Source organism: Sceloporus occidentalis, unplaced genomic scaffold, assembly GCF_023333645.1.
Source record: "Sceloporus occidentalis isolate IW3139 unplaced genomic scaffold, rSceOcc1.0.p SCAF_5, whole genome shotgun sequence".
Taxonomy (NCBI): domain Eukaryota; kingdom Metazoa; phylum Chordata; class Lepidosauria; order Squamata; family Phrynosomatidae; genus Sceloporus; species Sceloporus occidentalis.
The window spans coordinates 88,457,433-88,482,530 of record NW_028316985.1 but is presented as its reverse complement, the minus strand read 5'-3'; the positions used below and the strand labels follow the sequence as shown (position 1 = coordinate 88,482,530).

Genomic DNA, 25,098 nt, shown 5'->3' with positions numbered 1-25,098 from the left:
AGGAAGGGGTGTCTGTTTTTTAAGCATTGGGGTCTTACTTCCCAAACAGATTTGATGAAACATTGGAATTAGCATGGAAACACACGCCAAGAGAGCAAAGTCTATGGTTGGGAGAAAGTGGTGCAGTGGTAAGACAGTCAGGCTAAAACCAAGGTGAATCCAAATCCCAAAACTTGTTCAGCCACAAAGTTGGCTGGGATATCTTTGAGTCACTCTCTGTCTCTCCGTGTAACTTATCACAGTAGTTTGTAGTGTGTTCATGATATATTCTCAGGATAAGCTTTCAAGTGAAATAAGGGATAGGATCCTGTACTTTTAACACTTGTATAGAATTGGGAATTTCAGTAGGAGCTACTTGTCAGAAAAGCTACACATGCAGAAATCTCATACCGTCCAACTATCCTGATATGGCAGGGCCAGTACAGATTAAAACACCTGTTGTTCCATTTTTCAAATGTCTGAATTTTTCTTTCTTCAGCCCATTTCCTCTCTTCATCCTGAGCTTACTTTAATGACTGCCAGCTGAGAATAAAATGCTAAAATAGTTTACATTCAGTTAACTGAGCAGAGGAGAAGGGAAGGGCCAGACTCTTGCCCTTCCCAGCAGGTTCAGGCAAATGCAAACTGCTGTTGCCTCTCCTAGCTTGTGTGTTCTTCCTCAGTAATAATTTTGCCATGTTGACCACACTCTGATGTTGCTTGGCCATACATGCCCCAGTTTTCATCTGTGAAATTCCCTCTGCTAAATGAGTTTCAGATCCCTGTCCCTTATTCAGACTGCCAACTCTAAGGAGTTTATTGCATGAACTTTAAAATGGTTTCAAGCCTCCCAGGCTGGAGCCGAGACATGGGATGGAGGCAGGAATTACTGCATGCTAAATTGCCACCTGCCATCAGCCCAGGTCCCAGCTGCACTCCGCCCACACTTTTTAGAAGCTGGAAAGATTCTGACTTCTAAAAAGTGCTGGCAGAGCGCAGCTGGGATCTGGCTTGGACCAGGGCTGATGGCAGGCGGCAATTAGGTGGAAATTTATGCAATAGATGCGATAATCCCCACCTCCACCCTTCAATCCAGGAGGCTTGAAGCACTTTTAAACTTCATATGATAAGCTTCTAAGTGCGGACTGGAGAAGAGATCAGATAAAAAAGTAACCATCCATTGCTTGAAAATATTTAAAAAAAGAAAAATTCCAAAAGCAAACCTTGATTTTCCATTTTATATAAGGGACACCATTTTACTACACCATTGTCCATAATGGGACTTCAGCACCCACAGATTTTAGTATCCACATGGGGCCCTGGAACCAAACCCCAGCAGATACCAAGGTTCACTGTATTATGTCGCTGTTTTTGTTGCTGTTGTTGTTATTATTTCTATCCCATCTTCTTCCCAATTCAGGACTCAAAGCAGCTTACAACAAATTTTTTAAAAATCATTGAAAATCCACAAGATACAAAAGTTAAAATGATAAAACAATGAAAAAAATTAAAGCTGGAGTAAAACACATACAACTTAAATGAAATGCAAACACCAGCACAACAATTAGCAATATCCAGCACATTCTTTTGGCGGGACAGGCCTTATATAGTCAATCATAAAATGCCTGTCTAAACAGAAAAATCTTTACTTGTCTGCAAAAAAGGGAGGGTGCCAGCCGAACTTGTTTGGGAAGGGAATTCAGGAGCCTGGGGGTAGCCATTGAAAGGGACCATTCCTATGTTCTCACCAGATGTACCTGGAGAGGCAGAAAGAAGGACCTCCCCAGCAGATCCCAAAGCATGGGCTGGTTCATAAGGGAGAATACAGTCCGTCAAATAACCCAGACCTGAGCTGTATAGGGCTTTAGAGGTCAAAACCAGCACTTCAAATTGTGTCTGGAAGCAGACTGGCTGCCAGTGAAGCTGTTGCAACAAGGGGGTTTTGGAAGCCAACCCTAGTTAGCAATCTTGCTGCAGCTCTATAGACTAGTTGACATTTCCAAACATTCTTTAAAGGCCCCACATAGAATGCATTACAGTAATCCAACCAGGATGTAACTAAGGCGTGTGTCACCGCGGATAGATCTGACTTCTCAAGGAATGGGCGCTTCTGGTGCATAAGCTTTAACTGTGCAAATGTATTCCTAGCCAGTGCTAAAACTTGAACTTCCAGTCTCAGAGCTGAATCCAGGAACACAACCAACCTGCAGACCTGCATCTTCATGGGGAGTGTAACTCCATCCAGCACAGGCTAAATTCCTTTTACTTGATCTGCCTTTTGACTGACCAGAAGCACCTCCATCTTGTCTGGATTAAGTTTCAATTTGTTCACCCTCATTCATTCCATTATTGATGACATGTACCAGTTGAAGACCAAAACAGCTTCCTTGGCATGTGGTAAGAAAGGAAGAATACAACTGAGTGTCATCCACATACTGATGGTACCAAATGCCAAAACTTTGTGGACAACTTCTCCCAGTGTTCAAATAGCATGGGGGGGGGGGGGAAGGGGCACAAAGTTTTGGCATTTGGTACCATCAGTATGTGGATGACACTCAGTTGTATTCTTCCTTTCTTACCACATGCCAAGGAAGCTGTTTTGGTCTTCAACTGGTACATGTCATCAATAATGGAATGAATGAGGGTGAACAAATTGCCAACAGCCAAGAGGTCAAGCAGAAGTCCCCCCAGTACCACTTTCTGGGTTAACCCCTCCACGATAGAATGGAGATGCTGTAAAACAGTGTTCCTAGTCTCAGCAAGGCAGCCCAGAAGAACAACATGGCTGATGGTACTGAAAACTGCCAAGAACCAGCAGAACCAACAGGAACACACTCTCTCTGTCTAGGTCCTGGCATAGGTCATCTACTAAGGTGACCAAAACCACCTCTGTCCCATAATTAGATCTAAAACTAGATTGTATGGATCTATATAATCCATCTCATCCAGAAATCCCCAGAGCTGGGAGGCCATTCATGTCTAACCGACTGTTTGTCACAACAAGAGTATACCCATGGGGGGAAAAATGAACTTAAGTATTGATTCAACAAGTTCCCACTGATTCAGTGAGTCTACACTAGTTGGACATAACAACTGGATTTGTACCTTTGTATTTTAATTCTAAAGCTCGACTTCCCCAACTTTCCATGAGGTTCCTTCTTTTTCATTTTCTTGTTCTTTTTTTATATTGCAACCGTGAATGAAAATATAAATGCTCTGTTTACAGTAGACAAATGTAAAATTTTGTCATCTTCCACGCTGATATTAAAATGTGATGACACTGCTTTAAAATTTGTGGAAAACCACCAATGGTATATATTGCAAGGAAATGCTCCTTTTTGGCATTTCCTATGCATCATTTTAAAATGGCTGAATCAGCTAGACTTGCAATTTCTATCTTGCAAGATGGACTTTCAAGGGATAATAGACACACTGTACAAATAAAAATATCAAGTTTTTGCAATCATATTTGGCTGACTTGTTGATAGCAATCTATGCAACCAATTTCCTGCAATAAATCTGAGCAAAGTCATCATGTAATCCTCTGGGTATAGATTTAATTAAATCATGGAAGTACTACCATCAGGATGAGTCAAATGCCACCAGATACACTTGTTTGTGCCATCAGATTGTGATATATGTGTGTGTGCGCATGATTGTGTATAAATCTTGCCTTATTTAATTCTTGCTAACAAGAAAGGGCAATGTCAGACATTTTCTCTCTACCGTTCAGGTTTTTGTGCTTTTTCTTATTATTATTCACCTTTGAAACTAATTACACATATTTCACTTACACACACAAAAAGAGCATTTCTTCTCTGAAGATACCAGCCACAGATGTTGGCGAAACGTCAGGAAGAAACTCTTCTAGAACATGGCCACATAGCCCAAAAAACCCACAAAAAACTATAAAAAGTGCTAACATTGCATTTTTAAAATTTTCTTGACCCCCCCCCCCCCCAAAAAAAAAAAAAAAAAACCGGGGAAAAAACATGTTTTTCCCCCTGGCTTCAACATTTCCAGAAATTTTACATATCCGGGATCATCCCAGAGTATTCTGGCCTGTATAGACAAGTGCTGAATAATTTCCAGGCTACTCTGGAGGAGTTTCCCGTTGTCTCAGACGGTGGTTTTTGCTGAAACTCTGGCTGATAATAGGGACAAGGAATTGTCCCAGCCAGTTGATACAGTGATACATAGGCCTGTTACAGACTGCCAAAATAAAGCTGCTTTGGGTCTCTTTGGAGGTATGCTATTTAAATGATGCATGGGTCCTAAGAGTCCGGAGGTCACGCCAAAGCCACACTCCATTCCTAAGCACTGGAGTGCAGCTTTGGTGCAGCTTCCGGATTCTTAGGATGCATCCATCATTTAAACAGCATACCTCCAAAGAGACCCAAAGCAGCTTTATTTTGGCAGTCTGTAACAGGTCATAGTCATTCTGCTAAGGAATCACATGGGCTCTTTTGTTTTCTTGTGAGCTCAGGAACATGGGACAATGACAAAGAAAACAAGTGGAGGAAGATTTAGAGAAAATCTGACCTAAGCAAGTTAATTATTAGTATATTAACAAATTACTATCATCTAGAGGGTGTGATATGAGCCCATGATTACACAGTAAAGACACTACAGTAGGATGTATAAACTAGGCTGTTGCTGATATGTGGAACTATTGTTTTTCTCTGACAATAGAAGTCAAATAGATTCTCAGATGACTTTTGCTGCAGAAAAATTTAATTGTGAAATCAAAACACTATTTGCTCTGCAAAGACTAACATAGCACATGACAATACACATGTTGAATAAAAGACTACTGAAGGAACTGGAATGTAAATTCAGGATGACTCCAGAAGAGTTTTCTTTATGGTTCACTGTCCACTGCAAGATGCCAACTTTTCAAGAAATTTGGTCGTAACAAATCATGTTAAAACTGAATAGTTTTTATGATGCTGTTTATATTGAGCCAGGCCATTAAACTGGCAATGAGAAGATGAGCTGAATTTGTCACACTCAAAATCAAAATGGGCGTTATCATTTTAAATCAATACACCTTATATTTCAGGGTGTGTGATTTTGTTTTATTTTGGTAAAGAACAAAAACAAAGAACAGAAACCACAGGTCTGGAACAACTAGCATCAAACCTGTTTTCCCACTATGACTTCATGTTTATAAGTTTTAGTAGAACTCAAATAAAACGCATTGAGACATACATTAAAAAGTAACTGCATTTCAGCAGGGATGAGGTAGGCTGGGAAGGAGGTAAAATTCAGCCTCATGAAAGATGTATAAGGATTTCATTTGAGCCAAAATTTCGCTCTTCCAAGATTAATGAAAATATCAAAACACAGTTATCTTGTAGTTTTTACAACTCCCATTTTTATGATACAGTTCTTGGCTTACATTTTTAAAATCAAAATGAATGTATTAAGGCATCTGTTTGGTGATACTACATACGGAAACCAACGTTAGTTTAAAATGCATACAAAAATAAATATTTTAAAGTAAAATACAAACTATTATTTTGCATTTTGTGGGGGGGGGATTAAAAGAATGTGCTTTTCACACATTTTTTAAAATTTCAGAATAATGTGCCATCAAGATGGAGTGTACTTATGAACAGAAGTATGCAAAACTGATGCAGACCAGAAACAGACCAGTATATCATTTTCTTTTAGATATATTGAAGAAGCTATTGTAAAAAGCAGCATACTCATGAGTGTTATAATTAATTATATCACACACACCTATAATAAACATTGGCAGAATAAGCAACCGTTTCTCTCATCCCTCTCCCTTCATTCTTCCAAAAGAGTTGTATAATTTGCCTGCCACTCTAATATGAAGGCTCATAACTGATTGTAACACCCACCCTATTTCATAGTTCAGATGTCACAAGCAAAAATCTAATATTTTAATCTTATTTTATTTTATTTCTATGCCACCTTTCTCCCAGAAAGAGACCCACAGATAAAATCATTTAAAACTTTTGCAGTAAAAAATTAAAAACAATTTAAATCATCTATCTAAAAACAAAAAGAACATGCAGATGTTCTTATGAGTCCAAGCCAAGCTCTTTCTTATAGTGTAAAACAATGATTCAATATTATATCTGAGCTGGACGCGGGATAGAACCAGTAAGATGGACTAGATATAAGGAGATAATCAGATATGCTCTGAGGAATATTCACATATGATTTGAAAATCTGATGTGGAGAAGACAGTCTAAAATATTTACCTCCAATTTCATTAATTATCTGTTCTTTATATATGTTAGTTAATATATATTCATGTTGAATTCAACACATTGCATCTCATAAGGCTGATCAAGAAGGGAACTTAAATTCCAAGAAGGGATATTAAGTGCAGTACTAATATCGGATCAATGAAAGCTTTCAGAAAGGGAATGATCCAAAATGCTAACTATCTGCTTACTAAATTCATTTTTATAATGTTTTAATTGGGAATATTCCAACACAATACTAAGACCTCCTTCACACACTTCCCCAGGTGCCTTTTCTTTTGAGCCATTTGAGCCATTTCATGTTAGTAGACAGATGGACAGAATAGTCCAAATACAGGAGTGGGGCTATTCATAGGGTTTCTTCCCACCAGTTAGTAACATGTCTAGAGTCAAAGTCCTCATTAAGTTAAAAGAAAATTCACACAATTTGTTCTACCCATATGGATAAAATATCTACAGTCACTCCTTCTTTCTCGCAGACTTGAGGTCTATGGTCTTGAATATTCACAGAGGCGTGACATCCGTTATTTCAATGGGCTGCGCCCCCATGGTGCATGCCCCATTCAAGCCTATGGGGCTTGAATATAGGTGAGTCTCCATTTTCAAAGAGGGATCCAGAATGGATCCCTCGTGAAAACGGAGGGCTCACTGTATATGGCATGTAAGATTGCATGAAATGTATGTTAAGGATGCTTAAATTAGATTAACAAGGAGAATCGTGACCGCTGGAGTATAAAAGGGAATACAAGAAGCTGGTTCTTACTTTCTCTGAACTATAAAGATGTTGTTCTTTAGCTCCTCAAGATCTTTAGTGGTTAGGCCAAGGTGGCAGGAAGAGAATATATTCTGATTTCTTAGCTCTTGTTGGACTGCTTCTTTCTGAGCCATGATGATCTCACAGTTCCTTAAATTCTCACCTTTCTTGAGCAGTTTGGCATTTAGGTTCATTAGTCAATGTACGAAAAATTCTGCAATATGAAAAGAAAAGATAATTCATGAGATCAACAGAGTGGAAATTTCTTAGAGATGTTGCAAATACTTTTAAAAATGAAGAACAAGCGATTGGAAGGGGGGGGGGTTGGATCCATTGCCCCATCTTTGTTATTGTAACTGATCAGAATCCAAATCAATGAAGACACTCTCCAGAAATAGCTTCACCAGGAAAGGTGGGGTCTCCTAGAGGAGAAATGGGAAAAGTTTCATTTCTGGACCACAGTCCTAGGGTGCTCCAGAAAGCATGGTCTCTCTTTACTGGAGAGAAGCAAGGAGAGCTTCAGACAACTGCTTCATTTAGTTGTGTTTTTCTAGAAGGGCTATGATTGATAGATGAGGGGAAGCATCTAACCAGAGAGGATCCTGGGGTTAACCAAATCTGGCATATATGGGCCACAGTGGCATCCCTAGGGGGGGCAGGTAGTGTGGATCACATCAAGTGACACCTTAAATGGGGTGACACCATTTCTGCTCCAACATCTGTATGTGGGCAGAAACAGGCTGTGGCATTTTCCTGTATCTCTCCACTTACTTGGCTACCCCTTCTTTGAAGTACCACAAGAACCTTTGTAGGTTGTTTTTGTTTGTTTCTTTTCTTTCTTTTTTTGCTAAAAAATATTTGGTTCAGTAGGGTACAAGGCTAGAACTGTCTCAAAACCTGGCAAAATAACATCACATGGACCATTGACTAGTATCAGCTAAAAGAGAGACACGGCCAAGTGAACTTTTCAAGGAAAGTCATTCCACAGTCTTGGTTCTGCCAGTGAAAAGACCTTGTTCCATTTCCCATCCAGCCATGCCTGACAGCAATGGGACATGGAGCCAGGCATCTTATGGTGACTGTAAAGTGTGAGTAGGCTCACATGGGATTGGACAGACCATCTATCTGGTCCAAAACATTTAGCACTTTATAGTTACTCCCTTAAATTGGACCCAGAGAGAAAATGGAAGCCATTGAATCTCCAACAGAATGTTAGAGTAACCAACATTCTGGCCACCATATTCTGTATGAACTCATTCTATGCACACCATTTTAAGAGCAACCCAACATAAAACATGTTGCAATAATCACATCTAGATGTGACCAAAGCATGAGACCACCTATGGGGGAAGGGAAGACATTGCCCATCCAAATGAGAATTCTGACCCCCAATGAAATTTTCCTTCAGTACCCACATTTCTGGCATTGCAAAAAGTGAGACACTGGTTCACACCTAGAACTGTTACATTTGCTGTGTTCACAGTCCCTTGATAACTTTGCCTTCCCTTTTTCTTTGGATGCCTGTATTTCCAAATGCTCAGCTAAGGTTTTAGATTACTGCAATGCTACAAATTTGGAAACTCTAGAAAAAAATTATTTGAGTTGCAAATTCTTATTAGGGATTGATGTCCTCATGAAGTTACATTCTTGGAAAGGGTGCAGGTATAGGTGGCACATGTGCCAAATCTAGACAAAGGCATTCCTGCCCAAAGCAGCATGTTGAACATCCAGGAAAACAAGCCAAAGAGCAATCAGAGACCATGAACTTAACCCTCCATAGGAAATACAACCCTGTTCAAGTCAGACAGTACTCGTAATCCAGATTTATCTTTCTGATTGACTGATAGCTTCATTAACTTGTCTGGATTAAGCCACAATTTATTCACAATGCACAACTGTGCATGAGCAACAGTCTACAGTACTTTTCATCTGCCTACAGATGCCACTTGAGACATGGATAGCATTTCCAGAAGTACAGTGCTGGGTAGAGTTTAACTTTAATTGTGCCCTTTCTTTTCCAAAATACCCAACCCTGTTCCGCAATTAAGATATTAACTCTCTGAAAGGAAGCCTGTCATTAAGAGTAATTTATTGTAATCTCTACGGCATTTTTATGACAGCTTGCGGTGTCAGAAATATAATAGAAGATCTCATTCTTCATGTCACAATATTTTTTTGTTCTGTGATCCTTTGTACATAGGGGATAGAATGGGAAATTAGTTTATTAGTAATCACTCCATGAATATATATGTGGGAGTGGGTATTGTAAGCATCTTTTCTTTGACATTTGAGCCATGAGACTAGTGCCATAAGAACTCAAGGAACAGCATCAGTGAATCAACCAAACAACTGTTTATTTTAGAATACAATTTTCAACAGGATTCATGCAAATGCCTCTGAAATGCCTACAAGTGGAGTTAAGAAAGAAACCAAGGCCAGTCCAAGCCATTTTGTTGCCTGAGGTGAAAGACACAACGGTACTTCACCACTGTTCATATACAGAAGTCATTTGGGTTGGCAGTGGACTTTTCAACAGCGGCAAGCATAGCACATCTTCCACCACATCTTGAGCCAGCAGGAGGTGTAATATAGGCTATGTAGTACATAATAGAGATGCTCTAAGATAGGGAAAGGTCATGGGTGGGGGTTCCAGTATTGCTTCCTGTCATAATTGTTTCACTTTGCCTAATAGAAGGACTGGTCCCAAAAGAAACAACTATCTTCTTTTATTTATTCTCATCACTGAGTATTCAGCAATACACTGCCTCTGACCATAGAGATTCCACTTAGCAATCACGGTCTATTAAAGTTACAGTGAGTTAAAGTGAGTCTATTAAAATGAATGTAAAATGAAGTGCGGAAATTGAACTAACACTGGAAACGAGACAAATGGCTTCCATCACACTTGAAGCAGCAGGCCAGTTTTGAGGCCCAGAGGAGGTTGTAAGACATATAACAGCTTTGTTGTCTAACAGAGGGGAATAGCCAAAGAGTTCATGAGGAACTGTACAAGATACAGTCCCCCACAGTTTGCTACCTAGGGCTGTTGCCTCATTCAGTGGCATTCCCGGCCCAGGTGCCACCAGGGCTTCAAGTGGGACTTTCAAGGGTGGCATGCGCTCCCTCTTCCCATGGGGGCCCATCCTTTTCCTAATGAGGAAAAGGATGGGACAGCGTAGAGAGCAGAGCATGCACTGGGGGCACAGAACACGGCACAGAGCAGCACATGCACACAGGGCCAGAGCAGCGCACACACAGGTGATGCAGCACGGGAGGGTGGAATGCAAGGCCAGAGCACGCATGGGGGGCAGAGCAGTACATGTACGTGGGACAGGGAGTGGTACATATGGGGGGGGCACAGAACAGCATGAACACACAGGTATGGAGCAGTGCACACACAGGTCATGGAGCATGCAGGGGGCATGGAGTGGTGCACATGGGAGATGGACTGTGGGGGATGGTGCAGGAGGGCTGACCCCGCCACACACACCCTGTGATGCTACTCGCCTCATTCTGTCTATTGGTGGGCTAGCCCTATTTTCTAGTCTTGTTCTTTGGTTATGCTTCTGATCCCAATTGAACTTTGGCTCTGACCATTGGTTTGCTTTCCTCTTTGCCATTTCCTTCTTCAGTTGCTGGAAAATGGAAGAATGAAAATGGTGAGTAATGGATGTAGATTATACAGCGGTAGAAGCAGAAGGACTTGTACATCCAATTCATCCATTGCTACGATTTCCCAGATCCCACCGACACTGCCAAAACAGTTTTAAAATTCCTGTTTTGGGAAGGGGGATTAAGGAAACATGCAGGACACTGGATCACTCCTCTAACAGATTATTTCGACATCCCTTCACCAAAGCACTGGGATTGGAAAGCTCTGCTAAAACCATTCTGTGATTAGAAGCTAAAGCTTCCAATCACATCAAATTACACTCCTCCTCTCCCTTACCCTTTCTCAGTTCTTATATGGAGAGTTTGAAAGGAAGCATATACATTGTTGGAGATAAGATTTCTCTGTCTGCATCCTTTCAAAGTTAGTTTTCTAACAAACTTTCAGAAGGATGCAAGATTCAGAAATCTGCTGCATTGTTCCAGATCAGCCTGATTTGATTCTGGATTCATGTTTCAGCCAACTCCAGAGTGCAGCCTTACTATGCAGATTCTCCACTCCCCACCCTTGCCTATCCTACCCTACTCATAAATAAAGCAATTTCCACTGCTCTTTCAAGCAATCTTCTTGGGCCCTGTGGTTTATGATAAAATTCAAACTGCAAGTCAAGTTAATTAATCATATTGGCTTAACAGTATAGACACCATTAAAATAAGTTTCTCATCTTGGTTATGAAAGACTCTGAGTCCTTTTAGAAATACAGCAAATGAAAAAGAATAAATCTTGAAAATCTAAGTATATCAGCATTGATTAAACTGAAGCAGAAGGAACACTGGGAATATATCACATCAAGGCTCAAGGGTTGCCTTTTTCGTGAGCTTAGCATCTGACATGATGGTAAGAGGAAGAGCATTTATAATGTGCAAAGATCATTGAGAATATGCAAAACTCTGGAACAAACATATTATACTTTTACTCCAAAGATGAATGTTTTTACTGCAGTTTGCAGCCTTTCAGGTGCTGTTAGACTGCAATGCCTGTAAGTCCTAACACACAGAACCAGTGGTGAGATTTGATGGGTATTGTAACCCAGGGAGGAAATCTTTTGCAGGCATCCTCCGCATCTAACATCTCCAATTGTCGTCCCCCCTCCCCCCCGCTGTTTGGTTTGTAACATCTTGCCTGATGAAGAAGCTCATGGAGCTTAGAAAGCTTGCAAGAAGTATATTGTGCATTTCGGTTGGCCAATAAAGGTATCACTGATGGATTTTTGTTTGTATTTGTTAAATGGCCAACACAGCTACCCCTGCACTTTTTAATATGTATATATTTTATGATGCCTAAAATAATGCTTTCTGAAGGGCTATTTGAGGTGCCCTTTTAAAGTCTTTTGTAAAAAGGAATTAAAATAACACTTTAGTAACAAAAGTGAATAGTGGCAAAGCTAAGACAGTATATAAAGAATGCTGACTAATGTGCTGATGTTTTTGATTGTCATTCCAAGCTCTGGTCACAAAGGAGCACACACTACCCAAATTCAATGGCTTCTCAAGTCTTCTTACCAGCCTGAAATAGGAATTCAACCTCTATTTCTCTTTCTCCAGTCTCATTTACTTCTCCCTGTTGTATATCTTTCCATGCAAAACACAGGCTACCCAATCCCTACCTGTCAAGATCATGGTCCAGACCTGGTTCTGTAATGCTTAATTGTCATGCTTGATCATATGCATGGTGATGTGGAATAATGTGGTATATTATTATATTGATCATGCTGGGAAAAGGAAATATTGCATATCATTCACAGCCTCGAATAATGAGTAGAGGTGAGGGGAGGACATATGAGCTGGAAAATATAATGATCATTTTTGTGTGATGTTGTAGAGTTTTTTTTTTTTGGGGGGGGGGGGGACAGAAGAACGACGGGTAAGACCTGGGAAGACAATATGTTTTGTGTTGCTGACAAATAGGCTGAAGGCTTTTTAATGGGTGAATTGTTTGAACTCTTAAGTATACTGTGTAACTGAGGGGGGGACTCCATCCTGACAACAATTACGTACTGTGCAACTGTGTTTACTGAATTAAACTTTTCTGGATCTGCTGAAAGCCTGCTTTCCAGGAGTGGATTTAGCTTGTACATTATACTACCACAGCAAGGTATGAATTCAAGTTTAAAATTAAAAATTAATATTCAAGTTCTAGTAGTAGCAACTAGATCTTGGATATATTCTTTTTACTTTAACCAGCCAATGACCATGCTAGTTAGGGGATTCTGTGAGTTGTACCTCAAAAATGTAATTTTCCCAAACTCTGAGAGCAAGTGACTATGATCATAAATGCACATTAAGCAAGCACAAAAAGAATGGTTGAGAGGGAAGCCCAGTCTTCTTGAATCATGAGAATAGCAACTCCTCCAGCTGGGACTACTTTGGACTACATGCCTTGAGGCTCTTCAAAGTCTATGCAACTTTTAACACTCAACAAGGCCCATATCTATATTACTACTTTGATCCCCTCACACACACACATGCTTTTGCCTTCTTTTTTTCCTTGTGTATGTGTGTGTGTTTGGTTATGTATTTCCCTGTAGGCATTTACACTTTCAAGTACTCACACTTGCTCTACAGAAATGTACATGCTCTGTCAGCTTTTGTTAACAGATGCCATGATCACAGCAGCTCGCTATTTTTATGTATGAGGCCATTTCAAACTATTTCAGAGAGTGCTGTGTTGTGTGATTATTGGCTGAGACTGAGAGCCTGTTTAAAAAATAATGGTTATGGTATGAAGGGAAGGCACGGAAATTACCTGGATATAAAACACTAGAGGAGAGGAGAGGACACACACGTCTATTTTCCCATCATCTGGAGTTATCGGCTGTCTCAGTTTTCAGATTTGTGAACTCGGGAATAGACAGAGAGAGTACCACAAAGATTTGAAATTCCTGACATCTTAATTCAAAGCCAGTCGTGTGATGTAGTCACTAGAGCAGAGCAGAACATTTAGAAGTATATGGTATGAAAAGAAGAGTACGCTAACCACCACCCCCTTCACTTCCCACCTCATTACATTTCCATTACTCCCAGCATGTAATGGAGTGGTGAGACTCCTGAATTATCGGAGACTTTCTATGTGGTTTGAAACACTAGTAGTTAGAATGCTGACATGAGACTTGGGATATCCAGGTTCTAGCTTCCACTGACTCTTGAAACTCATCAGGTAACTTTGAGCTAGTCACTCTCTCTTATGTTGACCTACCTCACTGGGTAGTTGTAAGGATAAAGTGGGGTTTGGGTGGGAGAACCATGCATGCTACTTTGAGCTGAGAAACTTTGACTTGGCAGGAAAATATTTAATTTTCTTACAGCTACCTGTTGTCCTACACAATTCTCTATTTCGGACACTTTTTCTCTCAAAGTTCCCATCTTTGTATCCATCACAAGCATGGAATATGGGCTGTACAGAAATAGTTGGTTAAATGAACTGTGAGAAGAAATCAACAAACATGGAGAGGACTTAAGGCAGCCTTCCACAATGTGATGTCTTCCGAATAAAGTCAACAGACACTGAGCCACTAAGTTAATCTTGACACCCACTCCATTGGTACCCAGCATAACTGTTTAATCTGCAAACTTCTGTTCAACTTGTCTATTAACCTTCTGGGGACAATGAGATGGGGTTGTATCCAAACTATCTGGAGGACATCAAATGGAGGGAGGTTAGTTTAGCACTTGACAGCTGCTCCAAATTTCTCTGTTGCAAATTGTGCCCTCCTCCTCAAGAAAGAAAGGGGAAAAAACAAGCTGGGTACTTATTTTACCGACCTACAAAAAGATGGAAGACTGAGTCAACCATGGATCTTTGGGATCAAACTCACAACCTTATGGCTGCAGTATTGGCATTTAACCACTGTGCCACCAGGGCTCCTTGTTCATGATACTCTAGCCCCTAAATTCAACCCCTTCCTCATAATTTCTCTACAAATGCAAGTCATTTCTAAGTTAAGGCAACCCTATTAAGGGTTTATTCAGAGGTGGTTTGCCACTGCCTTCTTCTGTGGCTGAGAGAAGGCAACCCAATGAGTTTTCATGGCTGATACAAACCCTGGTCTCCCAGAGTCCTCGTGTAACACTCAAAGCACAGTTTATACTCTTTCCCCCTACATAAGCATGCAAAGTCAATATTTTCCGTCCATATTTCACAATTAATGATAAACATTTATTGCAGTACCAAAAGGACTATGACTTTAACAAAAGCATCATAATATAGATGTTGTTTGTCTCAGCTCAGTGATTCAAAACTGGACGAAGTCCAATTTATGTCAGGCACATGTTGATGACAGCAGCATTAAGTGGTGTTCTGAATATGAAAGAAAGTCACACACACACACACACACACACTCACAAATCAAACATTATAAGGAGAGATTTTATCTCACCTCAGACATAATGCTCTTCCACAAACTCAGTTCACAAATCATACCTTTTGAGTAATCAATTATTAGCTAATTAACTGATTCAAGGATGGGGATGTGCATACATGTATGAGCCAGCCTAAAGATGGGAAAGGATCATAGGAAGCCTAGGATAACGGGGGAAATTAAAAACGAGGGCAAAATGCAGGATAGCTAATTTGCCACCATTGGACTAGTAATTACATTTGGACTGAAGACTATGCAATCTCTCCCAGCCTATTGTCTTTGCATATTGCTTTCACTAATAAGCCTTTCATTTCCAAATAGCCTTTCAAGATAACCCTGAAGATGAAAGTCCTTGACACTGGCAGGCAATGCTTTCGACGGGATAGTCTCTTGCGGCAGTGGCTTTCCTATTGTCCTGTGAGTCAGTCAAGGAAATGGATTTACAGGAATCATTGTCATAGAGCAGAGGAAATGATGTACTCAGAAGCCAGCTGTGGAAAATTGCTTTGTCTGTATTCACAACATCTTTCCTGAAGCATATCAAGCTGTGTGAGACTCCTAGGGTTGTGACTAGCAGTAATGATATTCCGAATTTTCATAGAATCTGCCAACAGCTCCAAACAGGCTAAATTCACAGGAAATATATATTTAAAAAGCTATCGCTCTCTCTGCATAAATGCCACAAAACAATATTTTAATTACCATAGCATGATAGTGTTGGTTCATCACACAACTGACTGATATACTTATGGGAAAGTAGTGTAGCTACGTTAACTGCTCTGCTTTTGCTTTTGCATTGTGTGCCAGATAACATAAAGAGTCTAAACCAGTGATTCCCAAAGTGGCCAGTACCACCGCCTGTGGGCTGTGGAAAGATCCAGGGGGGCAGTGAGGGAAAAGGGGGTGACAGAGGCCTTCAGACAAAGTATTGGTGTACAAGAAAGACCAGGGGAACCTGCAACAACTGGATGCTATATGGGGAAGGCACTCCTGTGGGGAAGGAAGAATATCTAGGGGTTGATTCTTCTAAAGAGTTCTTTGCCTCTTTCAGATTAAGGACCTTATCACAAAAGCACTTACCACTGCCCAAATGTTTCCCCGATGTTGCAGAAGCACCGGAGGTGGGATCATCAGTCTTGCTTCTCCTATGTAATTGAGGCTTCCCGATTTTCTCCCATCATTGAAGCATTCATGGGGAAGCCTCAGAGAAGCCATTTTTTAAAAAACAGGATCTTCTCTTATTAAAAAATGACTTCTCTCAGACTTCCCTGTGAACGCTTCAGCGATGGAAGGAAAGCGAGAAGCTTCAATTACGTAAGAGATGTGCAACGGATGATCCCACTTCCAGTGCTTCTGCAACATTTCGGCAACGTTTGGGCAGCGATAAGTGCTTGTGTGATAAGGTCCTAAGAGTCCTTCCTCACAAAGGAGAAAAGTAGGAAGCTGGCTGTGCCCCTCTCCTTCTACTCCTTGGGAATTCTTCCTTGCTGGAGAGAAGCTTCTGCTTTTGCTCCCAGTCACCTTGGGAGCAGCACCCAAGAAATCTCTCACCCAGTGGTGCTACTAGGGTTGGTATCACCCAGTGCAGAACTGCCTTGCCCTCCCTACCTCACCCAGCCAGACAGCCCCCTCCCCCCAGCCTTCAGAGTCCTAAATGGTCCATATTGGCAGTCCAGCCAATTCTTATCTTATGTTACCAGTAGACTTTGGGACAGTAGCCATGCTGGCTGAGGGATTCTGGGTGTTGTAGTTCAAAGAAGTTTTGTTTTTCCATTTTCTGGTGTGCAATGCCACTGCAAGGGCTCCTGTACTGTTGGTGCTAGATGAGCCTCAGGGGATTATCACATGAGGACTTTAAATTTGCTATTTGACAATACTTATTCGACGATGTGAAATACTTCACAAATAAGTATTTGACAATACTTATTGCACAACATCATCTCCATTTCATTGCTGCTTTGCTGTGAGTCATTCTTAGACCATTCCTTTTCATTGGCAGGGAAATCCCATCAAGAAGCTCGCAATCATGCTGCTGATGCATTATTCTTCAGGTGCGAAATATCACTTCTATGCCAGTTCCAATATCAGCAGTCACATGGTGTCAGTGTCTTCTCTCTTCGTGTCCACCCTTCCCCTCACTATTTCCAAGTAGGCTGTTTTCCTTATTTTTTTTCTATTTCTATTAGCAGCACTATCCCCAAACTCCAGATTTTTAAAACTTAAATCTTATTAGCATAACTCCGTAATTGCATAACAAATAAAAATAAATTATAACTCCTAAAAGGCAGGCTGGGTAGGCCATAGGGCAGGAAGGCCGGGTGAAAGGGAAGGGTGAAAGGGAGCGTGAGAGACAATCGATGGAAGAAATAGCCCTAGTCACACTATTGCAGAGACGTGTGCTAATGAATGCTCCCAAATTGGTATGTTTCTGTTTTCTTTCACTAATATTGTACAATTGCAGAGAGAACGTGACTCGTGTGATAAAGTCCTTAGTGTCTCTTTCATTCATGGTGTATAATCCTATTCATAGCAATAGCATTTACATTTCTATACCGCTTAATGAACTCAGCACTCTCTAAGCGGTTTACAATCTGTAAGCCAATTGCCCCCAACAAGCTGGGTACTAATTTTACTGACTTACGAAAGGATGGAAGGCTGAGTCAACCTTGAATTGCTGGGATCGAACTCACAACCTTGTGGCTGCAGTATCAGCATTTAAGCACTGTACTAGCAGGGCTCCCTGTCGATGATACTCTAGCCCCTAAATTCAACCCCCTTCCTCATAATTCCTCTACAAATGCAAGTCTTCCTAACACATGGGGGAATACCTAAACAATTAGGGATGGAAATACCACTACATTTAGCAGCCAATTGAAAGTCTGCAGTCCCTAGACTAATTTCTAGGCTATTTACTAGGCCAGTTCTCATCCTGAAACAAGTGGCCAATAACTACTCCTATATTTGAAGATGGAATTTTTCCAAACAGTAGCATATGTTTGGGCTCATCTTGTCAAAGCTGTAAGCGGAGCCAGGCAGAATGTATCTTTTTTTCATATGCACACCTATAGAGCATGAAAATAACCAGGGTTGTGACAGTTCCATTATTTTACTTTTACAGGGATGATTTATAGCTTGGTGTTAAGGACATATGTCAGTGCGATGAAAAAATATACCGGTCTCTTATTTAAAGTCACATCCACTTGCAACCTTTTATATAAATAATGTTTTAAAAACTTTAGCTCTGGAATTCATCAACATGATTGAGAACAAGGTAAGCAGGAATCATAAGAGTAGTGGTGCCATAGTAATGCACCAGGTTTGACATCAATTATGGACACTGTTGTTCCACTCTTGCAGACAGTTAACCCCAAAGTTCCTTATGTTTCCTTCAAAAAATAATAATAAGCAGAAGCTGAGTAGAGAAATTCTGGTTTAACCTAGGTAGAAGTGGGAGAGGGAAGAGAAACAGTTGCATGCAAATTGGAATGTGCATCCAAATACAGAGGTTTGTCAGCACTGTTTTCACTGTCTCAACGAAGTAGATATTCCAAGTAGCAGATGCATAATGCAATGTGCACAATGCAATATGCACTTTAATGCACATTTCTAAGTAAAACTAGCAGAACCAGCTGGATTTAACATTTTGGAAATACAACAGTCAGCATTTGTTACTGTTAACTGCCATCAAGTTGACTTCAACATATGGCAACTCTATGGATGAGAGACCTCCAAGTCACCAACAGCTCTGCTCAGGTTTTGCAGGGCCAAGGCTACCTTGATTGAGTCTATCCACCTGGAATGCAGTCTTCCTCTTTTCCTATTGCCTTCTGCCTTACAACGCATTACTGTCTTTTCTAGGGAGGCATGCCTCTTTCTTCTCCTCTCCCCGTGACTTGAAGGCACAAACACAGAAAAAGAGACAGTGTACACTATGCAATAGGCAGCCCTCAGCCTATGTGTGGCTCACCCTTCTTCAGGTGGACCCTATGCAGGGACGTAGCCAAGGGGGGGGGGGTCCGTGGGGTCCAGAACTCCCCTCCCTTCCGTTAGATACAATGAATGGTGTGTACTGCTGTGCCGCTGCACCCAAGCCCCATTATAATGGTGGCACTTAGTCTGGACCCCCCCCCCCCCCAGTTCCCAAAATCCTGGCTACGTCCCTGCCCTATGTATCAATAGAGATACATTAACCCATTTGATTACATCAGTCTGTGTAATTATTCTTTCAGGGAGACACAATGAAAATGAAACTTTATTTTTTAAAAGCAAAGATATATGAGATATTTGTGAACATGTGAACATTGTAATTTTGATAGCATCCACTTACAGTGATTTTCAAAAACCAAGGCAAATCATGATCGCAAATTGTCAACTTAAAAAAACAAAACCCTCTACTTTTATCCCTGTGTGTTTCTGAAACAGGGAATGAAGAACACAATAATGAAGCAATTCCTAAGTGATTTTACTCCTGAGCTTAGTAAACATTTGCAACATGTGACTCCTGCTTCTATGCCTGTCCACTGTGCTTTGAATAACTGATAAAGAAAATATTTGATCCAAGTTTTTTTCCAATGTCTTGGGGTGAGGAGAAGGTCTGGTTGGCTTCCTTTGAATAGATCCTTTCTTTTAAGGTCTCTATATTTTTGGCTTCTCACTTAAAGCTAGATTGGCAGAATAGTGTATTTGTATATTAATTATACACAGGAGACAAATAGCCACTCCCAACTCTCCTTACCATTGCCTGTGCTGGTTTTGACAGTTTAGCTACATATAAAGCCACATTTCACTCACTTTACTATGCATTACTTAACACTTGCAGAGGTGAGAAGGAATGCTGCTAACACATCAAAATGGCTGTGCTCAGACTGGAAAGAGAAAGGAAAGCATACAACACCGGAAATCCAGAAGTCATACGAATGCCCTCAGCATCCTTCGAAAGACTTGCAAAGCCCACCAACTGGGGCCTGTGCCACTAACAACACCCACGTGCTTCCCACACATAGTGGGAGACCATCACTAGTATTTAATAAATTTGTACACCTATTGTAATATCTAAAAGTAAGAATTATTCAGAACAACAGCCTCACAATAATAGAGACAGACATACACTCCAGGCTGTGCATCATAACACACACAGCATGCAAAATGGTGATATTGTGCCCGCATTCCATTAGCTTCAGTGGTGCACCTTGCAACAACAGCATGGTGAATATAACAGTCATGTTAAACACTACAGAATAGTCACACTTAGCATGTTCTCTCCCTCTCCTTCTCTCTCTTTCCACCTGCCTAATGTTCTTTCAAAGAAATCACACAGATTAGTTTGCCTAACAACAAAATTGTATAACACATTTCCTCCATTTCTAATATTTGGGTCCCATACAGGAGAAAATTATAAAATCAATCAATCAGTCAATATTTCTTCTCTTGAGGCATCAAATCTTTATTGACTATGAGAGAGGAAAAGGAACTCCAACAAATTCTAATGATCTAAGTCACTAAACATATTTTACATTTCAGCATTAACTGGGGAATTTCAAAAACTGAGGGGAAATAACCAGAAAAAAATAGTGGATCAGTATGAGTTGATCAGCTAGTTAATTCCAGACTCTAAACACATATTTATTCAGGAAAGGAAAAATCTATTTATCACCTCTGGAACTTATTCTATCATAAATATGTTTACAGCTGAAGCCTTATGCTGTAATCCTATCCATGAATATGTGAGAGAAAGTCCTATTTACCTATTTCAGAGTAAACATTCACGGGATTGTGCTGCTCACTCATCAAATGAATAAAAGGAAATAGTTTATAGTCAATTATAAATATAGTTATAAATAGTCAATTATAAAGCGTTTAGTCAGTTGACAACTGGTGTGTGTGTGTATGTTTTTACCAGTGTGGCGTAGTGGTTTGTGTACTGGACTGAGACTCTCTGGAGACCAGAGTTAGATTCCCTACTCAGCCATGAAGCACACTGGGTGACCTTGGACAAGTCACACTCTCTCAGTCTCAGAGGAAGGCAAAGGCAAGTCACATACTCTCAGCCTCGGGGGAAAATCCTCTCTGAACAAATCTTTCCCAGAAAGCCCCATCATACGGTCACCTTAGAATCACCATAAGTCAGAAATAATTTCAAGGCACACAATAAGAACAACAGTTAACAACTGGTGTGGTTTGTGTGTATTTATGTGTCAGCAGAAAAACTATCTGAAGAGCTCCCATTTACAATTGGACAGATTATGTGTTTCCCAGCATTATGGCATGCAGCAGTGAGAGTGTGTGTATTTGACTGTGGTGTCACCAGGTGCGATTCACATACCCTGAAACCACCCCCCCCCCCTGCTTTCAGTGTGATCCTAAGCATTTTTATTGAAAAGTAAAGTCTTTCAAAGGACCTTATTCCTTTGAAAAGCAATCTACAGGTTCCCAGCCTTATAGATTTAGATGTGAGCTGAGAAAGTATGTCTTTGCCATTAAGTAACATAGGCTGCCTGTGAACTACAGAAATAATCCAATTTGAAACCACTTTAACTGTCATGGCTCAATGCTATGGGAATTGTAGTTTTTTGCTACTGTAAGGAGCACCAGAACTATCTGACAGAGAAGGCTAAATATCTAATAAAACTACAAATCCCATAATTCTATGGCATTGAAACATGGCAGTGACAGTGGTGTCAAACTGGATTGTTTCTGCAGTGTGAATGCAGCTCTAGTGGCCTTACACTTCCTCAGCCTTAATCCTGCTCTTTCAACAAACTTATAATAATACTAATAATTACTGCATTACTCTGAGTCATGAAACATTGTACATGACATGTTTTGTGCATTGAGTCCTAAAACACTATATAAATGCTAAAGTATTATTAATATATCAGTATATATTAATAACATACAAGCTGCATCAGGATGCACACATCTAATATGATCAGATAACAGCATTCTGAGATGCTTCCCAGAAACACTAATGTTATAAATTCCCCAGGGCACTCTATAGAGTTACAGTGTTGGAGTGCTTTTGCACAAAAGTGAGAGACATGTGCCACTAATCATTCTTGGACAACATCCAACAGAGGTCTGTATTACTTAAAATCCATCATACTGCCATGGGACATTCATTCTGAATTACCAATAAAAATAATGTAAATCAAAATGAATGTCCCATGGCATCATGACTGAATTTAAGTAATACAAATATATAAGTATCTTACGCTGCTGGTTACGCATGATCACAGTTCCTTACAACTGGAAATGTACAACCTGGCTGTAAGTATAGATATGGCATTTCAGTCATCCTAAATGTACTCTCAAGAAGAGGCCTTGCACTTTACAGTTGTGCCTTAAGTGACAGGGCTCCTGGACTCCAGTGAGGATGGGTGGAATACAAACAAATAAATACATAAAGTACAACCACGAGGAATACTTTGTAGACTTAACACAACAAAAGAGCAAGAAAGCAAAGGAAATAGAGGCTAGAGAGCCCTTGGGAATGATCGCAGGGAACAAGGTTGCCAGTTTCTGGGGAATTCCCCGGAAACAGGGGAATTGAATCTCTTCCCGTTTAATTTCCATGTTTGCAAAATTTGAATTTCCAGGGAATTAAACCTTCCCGCCCAAAGAGTGGCCAATCAGGAAGTCCAGATGAAAGCACAACAAGTTATTGCAAGCTTCAGGCCTTCCCATAGTGCCTTCCTTAACCCCTTTAGTCCTCTCTATAGTGCCTTGCACCCCCCCAACCAGAAGTCCCGCCCCTGTTCTGGGTAATTTAGGGAGGATCTGGGGAATCCGGGAACCAATCCCAGGGAATATCTTCAAGGGTGATTGGCAACACTGGCAGGGAAGCAAAAGATGCATTGTCCAGAAGTTATTTCAAGCATAATCCATGCTGCTGCCTGCCCTGCAGTTATTGGAAAAGAGCAGTTATTAAGCATTCTACCTTCTTCGCAAGATATGTCAGGGGAGCTTTTGGTCCACCTTCCATTTGTAACATCAGCCTCAATTTTTCACTGATGCCCAACTCTAATTTCAGATATCAAGGTTGACTGAAATTTTCTCCTGCCAAACTGGGTGAATTCCAGAGAGCAGGACTAGAATCAGCAGGGGGAATTGGCGGGGGAATAGCTTTTGGCAAAACATTAGGATTAACTTCCTAATAGTGAGCACAGTGTCAAGGATGAGCAGACTGTCTCACCAGGAGCTAGGCTCTCCTCATGAGACATTTAGGTAGAGGCTGGACTCTCTCAGGGATGATGTAGTCACAGCCTGCCTTGTGCATTGGGTTGGGCTAGGCAACTTACAAGATCTCTTGCACCACTATGATTTTACCCAGGTGCCTTGTACTGAAATTAAGTAAAATCAGAAGCTGAGACATAACTGAGATTGTCACTAAAGCAAAGGGATTAGCTGCCCTTTTTTTTTTTGTCTGAGGCTGAATCTGCACTTCAGAAATAATACAGTTCGACACCACTTTAACTGCCATCACTCATTGCTATGGAAGCCTGGGATTTGTAGTTTGCTGTGGCAGCAGAGATTTCTGACGAGAAGGCTAAATAGCTCACAAAACTACAAATGCCATTATTCCACAGTATCAAGACATTGCAGTTAAAGCCGTGTCAAACTGCATTATTTCTTCAGTTCAGATACAGTCAATAACTTCCCTGCCCCTGAGAAACATTGCTGAAAATTGATGCTGAGTTTCACATTTCATTTTTGACCAGTCTTGTCACACGTCTTACTCACATAGCTATGATGATCATGTCTCTGAGGATAAAACATTTAATCTCCCGATCATGACACTGAACACTGGCACAGGGTCACTTCTTCCTGTGTTACATCAGCTGGGCATAACTGAGCTGGCAAAGAACCTCCAAGTTAATCCTGATGTTCATTGCTCTTTTTCAACCACTCCTCAGAACTCATTTATAGTAATGCCTGCTAGCTTTCTGGAAGTTGCTGCATATTATGATCATTCTCATTCCAGGAATCCTGAGTGGAGCATCAGTGCAAAGCTTACTTTATACTGGAGCCCTGTGACATGCTCAGTCAGAGTTGTTGACTGTTGCTACAGACAACGATATTTGATTTATGATCATCATGATCTTTCCATCCAAGAGGTGCGGCTACTCCAGCTCTGTTTCCAAGAGAGGCAGCTGTACAATGAAGGAAAATGAAAACAGCTCTGAGGATTGTGAAACTGTGCTCAGACTCAAACTATTGAGAAAGAAAGAAAACTCTGAGTACTGTTAATTCCTGTTAGTGTCCATTTTGGGGTGGGCTTGTTTGTTCGTTCGCCCACTTTCTACACTTCCTGTTTAAGACATATGTTGCAAGTTTGGTTTTGTGCAATTTTAGCATGTTGTGTTATTTTTAGAAATAATTTTGATTTTTCTTATCATCAAGGGCATGCCATTTAAATACAAGAAACCTTTGTTAGCATCACAGTTGAGCAGCCACCATAAAAACAAATTACATGTATAAGACTTTTGTACTATCGTTTCATCATTTACATTTTTCGTCTTCTAAGCTGTCTCTCTTGTTATCCATTTCTCCTCCCCTCCAGTCTTCCCATTGTCTAGGAAAATTACTTTTTGGACTACAGTTCTCAGAATCCTTTTTGGACTACAATTCTTAGTTGGAGTTTCTGGGAATTATAGTCCAATAAGTAACTTCTCCAAGATGTGGTCCTTCCTATTTCCTTTTGCCTTCCCCAAAATAAACTCTTGGAACAGGACTGAATAAACTGAAAGTAGTATATTAAAACAAAATTATCACATTGATGAAATGAAATATCCTTTGACAATAGTAATAACCAGTAAAATATACAAAATGAAGACCCACAACTTATTTGGTTCTCCTTTCCATTCATAAGCGAAAGCCTTATAGCCTAATACTTGGGTTTGGGGTGAGATGTGTTGAGCAGAAAAACACCAGACTCCCATAAGAGACGTTTCAAAATTTGGCTCTATTCCCTCAGGGAAAAGAGTTCTTTTGCTAGTATACCATCTGCATTGCCCCAGGTAATATGCAGATACTGATCCTGGTGGACTGTCTATTCAGACCTTTCATAGAGATGTTTGAAATGTGTAACAACAGAGGA

The 25,098-nt window shown here is 40.5% G+C and overlaps 1 protein-coding gene across 3 annotated transcripts in view; it reads right to left on the bottom strand.

The window, feature by feature from the left end:
• Positions 1 to 23,846, bottom strand: part of LMNTD1 (lamin tail domain containing 1) — a 235,100-nt gene extending 211,254 nt beyond the window's left edge. For all 3 annotated transcript variants that reach the window (XM_089524667.1, XM_089524668.1, XM_089524669.1), the window contains exon 1: positions 23,742 to 23,846. In XM_089524667.1, coding sequence (XP_089380793.1) covers positions 23,742 to 23,758 — 17 coding nt within the window. In that variant the 5' untranslated portion in view covers positions 23,759 to 23,846. The remainder of the gene's footprint in view (positions 1 to 23,741) is intronic.
• Positions 23,847 to 25,098: the final 1,252 nt, after the last annotated feature.